Source organism: Esox lucius, chromosome 24 (assembly GCF_011004845.1).
Source record: "Esox lucius isolate fEsoLuc1 chromosome 24, fEsoLuc1.pri, whole genome shotgun sequence".
Taxonomy (NCBI): Eukaryota; Metazoa; Chordata; class Actinopteri; order Esociformes; family Esocidae; genus Esox; species Esox lucius.
Genome location: NC_047592.1, coordinates 7665966 through 7678839, shown reverse-complemented (window position 1 = coordinate 7678839; position 12874 = coordinate 7665966). Strand labels below are relative to the sequence as shown.

The following is a 12874-nucleotide window of genomic DNA, read 5'->3' as shown; positions in this document are numbered from 1 at the left end:
AGCTTGATCTGTCCAGCAGACATTTTCTATTCACCCTCGAAAACTAAACCGACAACAGCTGAGATAAACCACAATCTGGTTTTTTCCACTTGAGCTGAAAAAGCAGACAAACAGTAGAAGACGTTTCTGTATCCAGTGGCAGATACAGGCCACACTCTGGGTTTTCATGGTGGCTTCAATTCAGAGGTCTAGAATTTCAATCTCTTTCAGGCTGTTTAATTTAAGAAACTGTATTTCAAAGGCATGCAAAGTGTGCGTTGGCGTCTATTGTCTGGCTTCATTCTGGTTTAAATCTGAAACACTTCTGAAGTTAGTGACATCCCAGTGCCAGCGGGGTGGTCTGTTTGCGTCCGTTTTGTGCTTTGGCCTGCGTGAGGGTTTTTAAGACCAGTCTGTACTTCTCCATCCACTGGGTCAAATACTTCTCTGATAATGGAGTGGAATTGAACTGTATCCATGGTAATTGAGTGGAGTAGACCTGTATCCATGGTAATGGAGAGGAATTGATCTGTATCCATGGCAATGGAGTGGAGAAGACCTGTATCCATGGTAATGGAGGGGAATTGATCTGTATCAATGGTAATAGAGGGGGCTCTCTCTCTCACACCCACACATGCACTCTTGCCTACATGTATTACTGTCAGAGCAGACAGGACAGCCTGATCAACAACACACATGTAATTTGAATCACGGTAGACTAATACGTCTGGACGTATCGCATAACCCCCCCACCCCCAAGCTGAGGAATCATAATGTACGTGAAGCCACTGTACCGTCCAGTGGCTTTATATTGGGTTGACGTCACTGTCATCCTCACGCACTTCCTGCCATAAAAGGTGTCCCTACAGGCTAAATGTGTGTGTGTGTGTGTGTGTGTGAGTGAGCAAATCACTTAACGTGAACGACTGGACCTACTAACTTGCCACAAACCTGTTTCTCAGGGGCTCATTTGTCTCCAGGTATTTGCATTAAAGCGGTTTGAATTGGAGCCCGTTAGTCGTGCTGCATTAGCTAGATCAGAATCCTACGTACCAGGTGGAATTTCTGAACACAAAGAAACAGAAGGTTCATATTTTGTGTGGCCACTCACAAACCCCACTGGCCACTTTCAGGCACACTCTTACTCTCTTATTCGCACTCATTTTCTCACATAAAATCCAGATTCTCTTACTCCAATCGAATATACTAAAATCATGCCTAGGAACAGCTCTTGTATATTGGACATAGACCACACTCTGTTGTGCCTCATGGCTTAAATGTAAAATATGTGTGTGTTTATTTATTTGAAAGGGGATTTCTCTCTAGACAGGATGTGTCCACTCCCCCTCATTAAATGGCTGTTGGCATGAAACATGGTGTGATAACACGATTCTGCTTTTCTGTGATCCTGGCCATCTACACTGAACAAATTTATAAACGCAACACTTTTGTTTTTGTCCCCTTTTGTCATGAGCTGAACTCATGATCTAAGACTTTCTCTATGTACACAAAAGGCCTATTTCACAAATCTGTCTAAATCTGTGCTAGTGAGCACTTCTCCTTTGCCGAGATTATCCATCCACCTCACAGGTGTGGCATATCAAGATGCTGATTAGACAGGTGTGCCTTAGGCTGGCCACAATAAAAGGCCAGACCAGGTTGCTGTTATTTACGAAAGAACACCTTCGTAAGCGTGTAGTTGTTGTGAGGAGGACACTACATCCCGTAGACCAGGGGTGTCAAACCGGTTCCACGGAGGGCCGAGTGTCTGCAGGTCTTTGGGTTTTCCTTTAAATTGGTTCCCAGGTCATACCTGAACAACCAGGTGGGGGTAGAAATTAACCAATTAGTGAACTAATTAATCAATCAGGTACAAGGTGAGAGCGAAAACCTGCAGACACTCGGCCCTCCGTGGAACCGGTTTGACACCTGTGCCGTAGACCTTTGGCAACAGATGTTTCTAATACTGTAGTACCTGTAGACCACACATTAGCTCCGGTCAAAAAGATCCTCAATGACATTTATCTCTGCCTTTGCTGTTTGATCTTCTTTCTGGTCTCTATTCTTATAGTGTTTAGACTTGACAAAAAAAAAAATGCTATCTAAACCGAGTGTCTACCCCCCCCACCCCACCCCGGGAACAAAACTTATGGAGCGGTATATACGAATGTCAAGCCGATCCTGTCGTCGATTATGCTCCCAAAATCATTTTATTATAGGCCAAGCACGGGCTTCCCACCTCAAAATGCACCTCCTGCACCCACTGGCCCGGAGGCCGCCATGCCTCCACCGATGATGGAAAATCTACCCAAGTCTGAGGTTCAAGAGGCGGCACAATCTTTTGAAGTCTCTCTTTCTACTTTGATCCTGGTGACCCCCGGGACCCCAAGGCCTGTTTTTCATAGCGCCTGTTCCAGGCAGTATGATCTTACCCCCAAGTGATTCTGACACTAGAGAGTCAATACGGTTTGCCACGTTGGGCGGAATACAGTGAACTATGACCTTGCAGCATATTGGTCCGCCTTCATTCCTCTCAGATGCCCCCCCCCCCCCCAATGTTTGACTGCAGCCTGTGTAGGGAAAGCAATCATACTAGTAACTCCACGGTGCCTTAACGCCTCATTAGAGAAATGTTTGTTTAACACCTACTAAGACGCGCCACCCTCCCCGTTGTGGGACTGAGAGGGTTAGTCGGGCCCCGGGAGGTCACCGAATTGGCGGCTGTTTTGACAGGCTCCTCTGGTCGCAGCGTCATCTCTGACCGGTTAGCCCACCGAAACAGCTGGAGTGGCTCAGCTGGGGGGGGGGGGGGGCTGACCTCTGACCTCCATCATCGTGGCTTGGGTCCCAGTTCTTATCATCCCGGGCTAACCCGACTCCCAGAGACCCTAAATCTCTTTTGTTAGTCCCCACCCCCCGTCTCCTCTGTTTGTCTGATCGACACTCGTCTCGTCGCCTGTATTCTCTCTTCACTTAACTATTCTTACTGTATTGTTTTCTTTAAGTTGCTCTCTGACACTCTCTTCCATTCCGTAAAATCCCTTTCATCTCGTACTCCCTCTCCTTGACTCTTTTATATCTTCCTTTTCTTCCCTTTCCACTTAAATACAATATATAGTAATATATTATAATTAATATAGTTGATATTGTTAGTATATAATACTGTATGCTGTCTTCATATTATCATTATTCGTGATCATTCATTATACATTATTGTTATATTATCGATTTGAGGCACAGCCTCAATCCAGGTCTCAGTCTGTTTTCCCTGTTAAAATAAAGTAAAAATAAAAAATAAATAAATTGTAATCAGTGTATATTATCATACTGTAGGATGATGGACATGCAGGTTTTGGGAGGGTTAGTGGACCCAGAATATTGTGTTTCCTACTGCTCTGTGGACCATAGACGACCATGGTCTCTGAACTCTGGGCTCCAGACTGAGGACAAGGCCAACATTGTACTCCCTCTGCTTAATTCAATAACCTGGGGGAGAGAAAAGGTTATTTGTGTCAAGGCTGTTTTTGCATAGAACCCAGTGTGTTTTTGTAACATGTGACGCTCTTGTTGATTGGCTACATACGGAGCCCACTCTCCAACAGATCCAATGGACACGTTCATATAGCATTTTGCAGTGTTTAAGGGGAAACAAAACGGGGGGGACAGATTCTGTCTGGGGAGGCAATGCCCCCTCCACCTGGACCCGGGCTTGAGTGCCTCCTGTAACGGAGGTGTGTGTGTGTCTTAGATTAGTCCTCTTACCAGTTGAGCAAGGGCATTGACATCAACAACATTGACTCTCGCAAAGCAGAGATCAGCCGATGGCACGATCCGTCGCAACTGTCTGACCCCTCGTAGTGTGTGTGTGTGGTCAAGTTGAGTTAAAAGGTTGAGCGCTGCCACAGTGTACCTCAAATTCGGCTCTCTCACACACAGTCTGACTCACTCACACACACACACACACACACACACACAGACTTACCATCGTTGCACCACATCTGTAAAACTGTAATCGGAGTAATCATTCCGTTCCTTCATTCATTTCAGCCTCCAGCTCTGGCTGCCGCCTTAAGCACTATCGGTCATTTTACCTCAGGCCGGCAGAAGTCTGCACTGCACTCAAGTACTTCTCCTCCCACTAGATTCCTGTACGGCAATTACCCCACTTAATGGTCATCTGGACGAGATCCCACAGTACACGGACGGCATCCCGTAATGAACGCTAGCTTTAAGGAATACCACCTCGGGTCTACTGACGGCATCCCGTAATGAAAGCTAGTTTTGAGGAATTCCACCTCGGGTCTATTGACGGCATCCGGTAATGAACGCTTGTTTTGAGGAATGCCACCTCCGGTCGGCATCCTGTGACAATACTCCACCTCCCTCACAGCGTGTGTTGTGATTATGGGCTGCTTGTTTCTCGACCCGGAGAAAGTGAGAAACGATCCACAGAGCTTTTTCAGGATTTCGCCAAATTATTTTTGACAAGCCAGTCCAATCTCTTGCCAACTCAGAATGTGTGTTGTCGTTTTCTTTTGACAGTTTTACGTTAAACCTAACCCTCTATCCCTCTAGCATGGACCACTGTAGAAGGGGAGGGTTAGCTTTGCTTATTATTGCGTTGCAAGGCACACACCCATGAGTGTTTAGTTTATAGTTTAGAAAAACCTTAATTACATGTAGTTTGGTTTCATTCGTCAGTTAACACATGGTTAAACCTTTTCTTTCGAATGGTATTTAACTAGCTCTGGAAAAGACTGCCTGCTAAATCACAAAAATGTAAACATTTAATGTAGCCTAAACTTTTAAGGCCTACATAGCGCCGATATGGGTACATTTAGTTGGAGGCGGTAGCCTTGTCCCACACAGCTTATCTCTTATGGGCGTGGTTAGCGCTTGACCCTTCTGACTGAGAACTGCACGATTCGGTCCCTGTGTGTACAAGGGGGGCGCGGGGTACACGGAGATATGCGGCCGGTTCTTAATTACATACCATTACCCTAAACTGCCAATTCCCCCATCCCTGAGGGCGAGGCAGTCCGAGTTCAATACCCCATCTGCCGTCGAGGAAGGCGGGGAGGGGGCTGCGCTAGTCCCGCCTGCCCTACGTGTCCCCCCACCCCCCCACCAATACTGTAGCCGCACACTTCCATCCTGGAATACGAGCCCGAGAGAAAGCGCTGGGCGGAGGGACAAGGACCTGCCTTTCACTCTACAGCGCAGACACAAGATCAGTCTGCCCTCGGCTCTGGCTTGCAAGGCACGATTATTAGCCCTCTATATTATTGGCCGCCAGTCAGTTCGGTGACAGACCGCAGATGCACGCATTCAAACGACATCCGCTCTGTTTCTGAGCCAAGCAGATCATGCAGGAACAGGCTGTTTGACTTCCAACTAGCGAGAGCACTGAACGAGGGAGGAGGACGGAAGGAAGACGGCGAAGAGGAAAGAGGAGGAGAAAACAGCCGGAGAAAAGTTTGAAAAAAGACACGAGACGTTACCGGTTGGTCGTAAAAGTTTACGGTGAATAGGGGCTGTTCAAAGCTGGTATCGCTTGGGCAAATCCAATCTCGGAGTGTCTGTCGTTGGTCGGTGCCGGGTGGAGAGGGATTTTTATTTTTTTAAACTGATATTCGGCAGCTGCGGGGCACGCGCCTGCTTCTGTTTGGGGATTAGAAACGTTCGAAAACCAGGATGCGGAGCGATCCCATTTTGTTCGCTTCTAGGGGTGAGTGTCGATCACTACGTCAGCATGCACTTTTGTTTCATGGCATTAACTGCTGATCCTGGTATTGATATATAGCCGTGTCTACAGGGCGGTCGCCGGGAATCCTGCCCCCCCCCCCCCCAAAAAAAAAGGTATATGCTTGGGCCTCCTCACTTATAGAAGGCATTGGTAGCCTATTATTATGATTAGTTAATCCACCGTTCCCCGCGTTAGCTATGGCCATGTATATAAGAAAAATACATGTACAACCAACCCATGATAGTGTGCGGAGTTTAACACAAACAGTCAAATAGTCAATACACTAGCCTATCAAGAAATGAAGAGTAGCCTGGAGAATGGATTATATTGACTTAGTCAATGAATTCACCTGAATGAATATGTATATCATTAGGCTATAATAACAATGTTTTATCATTATCTGATATTGTTAAATGCCATTCCAGCGTTGCTACAATTACAATGAGACTGCAGTTTATATAGCCTAATATTTCCTCTCACAGCGAAGAAAGAGAGGGGTTGTTGCGAGCTTGAGGCTGGAAATATTGCTGGCCACCGCTGGCTCCTGACAGTGTCATTAGGGTCGTGGTTTTGTTGTCCGAGTCCATGGAATGACGCGCCGCCGCTGGAGAATTGCTGGTTGCAACCTAAGCCTTCCCGGCCCTCTCCCCTACAGCGACCACGGCCACACTGATGAATAGCAGCCTCGCAGAGTCGAGGCCGTCCCGCATGATAATCACTAGATTGGCTGGGGAAGAAGTAACCCCTGACAGCTTCTATGGACGTTATATTGGGCATTAGTTTTATGCGTTCATTGATTTGAGTGCATTAATGTAACGCCTATTTAAACTGAGTGACAGTTGCCATATAGCTGTTTGGGTAAAATGAGAATGTTTCATCCAGTGTTATTCTAAATGATCATATTATGCTTAGGCTACGCAAATCGAGCGAATTGTACTTTACACACATGGTGATGGAGGTGTGTCGGTCAACTACAAAGCATGGTTTTATCTTACAAACCTGCTACATAGGCCACCGGTCGACCACAGATATGACTTCATGGTCAGGAACGGTCGTGCTACGACAACACCACGTCACGTGGCTCTGATGAAGACTATCCTTACAATAACAACACCTGGCTCGAGCGCGAGCCTCTGCTAGCCACAATTCCAGCTTCGTCGGGTCGGCAGCTGCGTGGTATCAGGTAGCTAAGCGACGTATCGCGGCATCACATTTGCTGCGTCCCCCCGACAGACAACCATTGTGTAGTAGTGCTGTAATCTCATCTCCACGCCACATGAGAATGTGGGAAGTGTGTTTTGGCTGTAGGGCTGTTTTGGAGAGGGTGTTTGTAAGTTTCCATCCAGCTGTAGGCAAGTAGTTGGAAATAAATCACTTTCTTTCGGCAAGTCTCTCCTTTTACACTTCAGGAGTGCATATTGGAGGGGGTCATGAATGTACTGTTAATATGTTTTTTTGTTGTTGTTTATCATTGTACTTCTCCCCTCACTTACAATTCGTGGCATTAATTGGCACCAGCGTTGTGGGCTTGCTGTCAGCGAGTTGGACCCCCTTCGTTTCTTGGCCCATTTGGTTCTGGTTTTAGTGGGGGGGGGGGGGGGGTCCCCTGCTCTTTCAGAACCCCACCCAGTTCTCCACCGATGATGGAACGTGTGAGATGAGAAATGTGTTTATAATTTCTCCCAATGATCAATCTGTCACTGAGCCGGCACGCACATAGTTGAATTGTAAGCCTGATTGGAGACCCCTGACCTCATCCCGTCACAGTTCAGTAGCCTTACTGTAAAAACAATGTGTTGGAAAGTCACAGGCATTACATGTCTCATTCTGTTGGATGGCGTAACTGCTCCTTTATCCAAAGCAAAACCGAGGCCCTGTGAATTATGATATAGCGTTGGTTTTGGATCAGGACAATTTACAGTTCAAACCAAACTAAATGTTATACAATTACATAAAAGCGCATATTTATGCTGTGAAATTGTTACAGTTATGCTGTATACATCTCCCGAATATGGGCAGACAAAACAGAAAGTCAATTTGTCTTTCCTAGTGGATCCAAGTCTAGATCCAGTACCATGAAACTGTCGAGAGCTGCATGATTATGGGAAACCACTGTCTTTTTATACGTAGTTGACTAGACATTTCCGTACGCGTTCTCTGGAACCGGTTGAAGTTTCTTGTAGAACCCAGCTTCATTCTCTGCGTTGCTGCAGAACGTGTTACAAGAAGAAAATCGCAGTGAGACACTTTGACCTAATATTCTATCTGCATAGTGGATTTACAATATGCAGTCCGGGTGAAAAGGTTGTAACGTGGTCTAACAACTAAATGTAGGTACATTTAAGCAACCGCCACAATTTTGATTTCTTCAAACTGTAATCTTGAGAAAACGATCGTAGTTGCCAACTCGTGCTTCATTCGGTAGTGTCTTTGGGTCAGTTGTGGCACGGGTGTTGTTAATTATTTGTCAATAGCCCGCAGGTCTGATAGGCTTATCATCCTCAATAAGAGGATGAGTCGATTGGTTAGCTAGTTAGCTTGTCTGTCTGCGGGGAAGATTTAAGATTTAAGTGGTCCGGATTAAAGTACTCCTAGTACTCCAGGGTTATCATGGTGGATTGTCTCAGACAAATTGGGGGTGCTGCCGGTGGATTTGGGGGGGGGGGGGTCGATGGATTTAGGGAGGGGCAATAGGGTGATGGGGTGGGGCAACAACTGCAGGGTGGAGTCTGAAACTGAATAGAATTTAACTTTGTTTTCACTGGAGGTTTTCCTCTGGCATCAACTCACATTGAAAAATCACATTCACATGCATTACCTCCTGTGTCTTTTTACACAGCACATTCATCAGTATTTAGTTAAAACACATAGGACTTCCAACATTTTAATTCGGAGCCGGTCACTGCCCAAACTGAATGGTTAAAATTAGCAGAAGAAAAGAACGAATGCTGGTATAAAACTATTAGGTTGTGTTTAGTAGACCCACATGCGTATTGCTTATTTTAAGGTCATAGACATTAGATCCATCACATCACATCTTTTGCCATTCTTTAACCAGTCTAACATACCATGACTGGTGATATTGCAAACGGCTAAGTTGGAATAGGATGAGTCCAACCAACATTCAGAGCTTCAAACCACTGTCTTCTCCTCCTCTGTTCACATCCCTCCACCCCCCCCCCCCTGTTCACATCCCTCCATCCCTTCCCCTCTGTTCACATCCCTCCATCTCTTCCCCTCTGTTCACATCCCTCCATCTCTTCCCCTCTGTTCACATCCCTCCATCTCTTCCCCTCTGTTCACATCCCTCCATCTCTTCCCCTCTGCTCACATCCCTCCATCTCCCTATGTGGTTGGGTTCTCTGTCATTATCCTCTCAAACAGATAATGAAGGAGTTTCACTCTCCCTTTCTTCCTCTCAATTCCCCCCTCCCATTTTCTCTCTTACCACTCCTCCCCCTTTCTCTCGCTCTGTCGTTCTCTCTCCCTTCTCCTTTTTCTTTCTCTCCTTTTTATCCCATTCCATTTCTCTCTCTCTCTCTCTCTGTGTGTGTGTGTGTGTACATCTGTGAGTCTGGCTGGCTGTCTCTGTCTCTATGAACCACAGTCCAACATCCCTACTGTCAGATGAGGTTTGGAGCAGTAGATCATTCAGTCATTCTGACTCAGATGTTGGTGGTTTGGCCCATTGGATGGTAAACCACCTGTGTGACTGATAGAGATCACAGGGCTGTGATGATCCCCAGGCAGAGCCCTCCTAATTACAGAGCGTCGTAGAGAAGGTCCTTCTCTCATCAGAAACCAATTCAGCCACTGGTCTCGTACATGTGGTGTTTCTCGAGGGAAAGAACTCCGAACCAGGACTGTTAAAAAAATAAATAAAGAAACGGGTTTATCGAAGGCTTATTGTCTTTACTAGAAGTGATGTGGAGCCTTTTGACTGTGTCTTGGAGGTGGAGTCACATCTTTGCAGGTGGCAGTAGGATGCATAGAGCTGGCACAAGTCTCTTCTCCTAATGGCGGAGTCATGTTGGTTCTAGAGATTGCATTTCTATCTGACTGCTGTGTAACACTGCAGTTCCAGGGGCCCAGGGGAGGTGGTGTGTTTCCCCTGCTCTGGGCGCAGTGAAAGCGGCTTCCTCTCTGCAAGCGTGGGTGTAGACCGCCTGGAGGAAATTGTGCCGACTCAGACCCTGGAGAAAGTCTCTCCAGTTCCCCCAGACCGAGGGATGGAGGGAGGGAGAAAAGGAATGGGGGGGAAGGAAGGAGAGAGAGAGAGGAGAGTCAGGAAGGCGGAGGAGGAGGACTAAAGGAAAAGAGAGAGGAGGAAGGAGGTGCCAACCCTAACAGCCCTGGGCTGAAGGAGGAGGTGGGTCACAGCCAGTGCGTGTGTGCACGTGCGTGTGTCCACGTGCGCGTGTAAGGAGCTGTGTGTCGTGTTGTGCTTGAGCAATGTTCTGTTTGGACGGGGGGGGGGTGGTCCCCATGGCAACGCCGGCCCATAAACCACCCTAATTAGAGTCACCACCATCACAGGTGCAACTCTGCCCACAGTGCAGAAGACGTGTGCTGTTGGAGCATGTCCCACAATGGCATTTTATACTGCCTCAGCTGACACTGACATTCTATGGAACACTCAGACATACCTGCTCTCCACAAATCACTACCCGTCATTGGTTCCGCTCTGGAGAACCTCATGCCGATTGGTTCAGTCAACGCACACACACACACACACACACACAGAGAGAGGCTGGGCGGGATCTGTCTTCGGACATCAAAGGCTACCGCGGGGTGCTTTGAAATGATCAGAGAACACCAGTGCTCCTTCGGAAAAGGAGTGGGGTGTGGGGTTTCTCGAACAGATACGATGTCAGATTACATAAGCCTCATGATCTTGCCCGCTCCGTGTACGTGTGTTTTCAGGTGATTCGTGTTGACACACGTGGGGCCCATATGATATCTTATTATGGAGGCTGTCAAGGGCAGTGTCTTTCAACCCTGGTCAGGGAGGCACCCAGCCCTGCATGTTTTGGATCTCTCCCTGCTCTATCACACCTGATTCAAATGATCAGCTCATTATCAAGTCCTTGATGAGCTACATCAGGTATGGGAGGGCAGAGAGAGATCCGAAACATGCAGGGCGGTGTGCCTCCAGGAGCAGGGTTGAAAAACACAGGGGGTGGGTAGTTGTTGTGTTCCCTTCAAACCCCCCATGTGTGTGTGTGTGTGTGTGTGGAGGGTTGGGTTTGGCTGTGTTTTTAAGTGGCCCAGCACTTATGCTTTGTAAGCATGTAATAAAAAACTGCTACTGTGATTGGTATCCGGATGATTTTGATGGTTGTGGCTTAAAGGAGTAGTGACACATTTAGCGGTGGGACATCAAGGTTGTTCAAGGTATGACACTGATTGGATTCGTCATTCCTGAGTGCGTGTTTGTCTCATTCTTGAACAGTGTTGGTCAGCACACTTGATCCGGTGTGTTTAGACTGGGGATCTTACAGTCTTGCAAGTTTGGACCAGCCTCACTAAATCTCTCACACACACACACACACACAAAAAGATGACTTGTATTTAAGCCGATGAGAACACAACGCCTGAAGTTATCCCTTAGACTCAGACATGGTATGTAGATTCCTTTGGCTCCCTCACTTCCCCGACAACGCTTCACCTCTCTTTGTCTGGGAATCATGACTGAACCCCCCCCCCCCCCCACCCGCCCGTGTTGACTCAAGGTGTGTCCACATCGCCACTCGAGGGGGTTCAGTGTTTTTGGAAGCCTCAGCCAGCAGCTATCTTTTGTCACCCGAGCCTGTTGACGTGAGGAGTTTTGTTAGTGTAGGGCCGGGAAAAGTAATACGACGGGGCAGAGAAAAAGAGAGAGAGATAGAAGGACGGTAGAGACTGCCTGACTGAGTGGGTGATTTGTTTCCTGGTCTGGGTGTTTTAGTTTGTAGCCCTGAGGGATGTTTGAGGGTGGTCCTCTTTGCTCCACGCCACCTTGTTCTAATTCCCTCCATCTTCAGTTATCTGGGGGTTTAACGCTACTCCATCACACCCTGTGACCTCCCTGTTGTTAGTTGGCTAACTCCTAGCTGCTCTCCCTCCAAAGACATAAGCTTGATGATATGCTGTGAAATTGGACACAAAACTCTTTAAGTCTCCCTTGGCCACTGCCCCTGGACAGTTCTGAAGCAGGCTAAAGCCCCTCGTGCCGTCATCCAGGGGTTTCTGTGCGCGCCGGGTCCAGCGAGGCCGGTGTGACCTCGCACACCGTGACAAAATGTTGTTCTGGCATCGTTTTGAAATGTGTCCAAAATCAGTTCTCAAAGGGGCAACAGTTACCGACGACTATCTTCTCCTAGAAACAGAGGTTATTTAGTCAGTCTTTGCGACTTTGTCTTTCCCACTCTCCTTCCTGCTCCTCGTTTCTCTCACACCCCTCCCTTCTTTGTCTCTCACCCCCCCCCCCCTCACTCTCTGACTCCTCCCAGCCCCTTCCTTCTCTCTCACACCCCCACCTTCTCGTTCTCTTCTGTCTCACACCCCCACCTTTTCTCTCGTTAGGTAATTTGATTATAACAGGAATGTGTGAACGTTGCCGTTTTGTTTATCGAGCAATAGGGAGACTCACGTTCTTGTCCATAGCATTTAGATGTAAATAAAGGTTTGCGTTCTAGCCTCGTTAACCCCACAGTTGTAGACTACAGTATCCGCGATCGCATTGCCAGATGCACGGACTTCAAAATATGTCCAGAAATATGTACACTGTCCTTCATTGAGCTGTCACGGCCGTCCTTCAGACTCTTCCAGGGCCTACCAGCTGTTGTATAAACCCAGGTGTCTGACAAAGACAATGCAAATTGGTCCTGCACTCAAATGCCTCTCTGCTGTTGTGCAAAGTACATTCCAAAGTGTTTGATTGGCTGTCAGTCCGGTTTCACATGCGGAACGGACTTGGATAATTGCATTACTCGTTATTATGACATCATGCATTACTGAATGGGTGTATCAAAATGTGATCTCCCTAGCAGGCTTAATCGTTCCTCACTGCCTTCAACTAAACTGATTTGAACAGAGTCATCCAAAACCCATGGCCAGAAGGTAGATCATAGAAGTGTGTGTGTGTGTGCGTATGCGTGTGCGCCAGTG

General features: G+C 47.3%; 1 protein-coding gene across 5 annotated transcripts in view; it reads left to right on the top strand.

Moving 5' to 3' along the window:
• The window catches only part of afap1 (actin filament associated protein 1), a 71940-nt gene that overhangs the window by 22242 nt on the left and 36824 nt on the right, over window positions 1-12874 (top strand). For 2 of the 5 annotated variants that reach the window (XM_010888023.5, XM_010888024.5), the window contains exon 1: window positions 5124-5707. The exons of 1 other annotated variant lie outside the window; for it this stretch is intronic. In XM_010888023.5, coding sequence (XP_010886325.1) covers window positions 5674-5707 — 34 coding nt within the window. In that variant the 5' untranslated portion in view covers window positions 5124-5673. Of the gene's footprint in view, window positions 1-5122; window positions 5708-6889; window positions 6909-12874 lie in introns of those variants that run through there. 2 more of the 5 variants (XM_010888020.5, XM_034290577.1) reach the window with 2 other exon arrangements.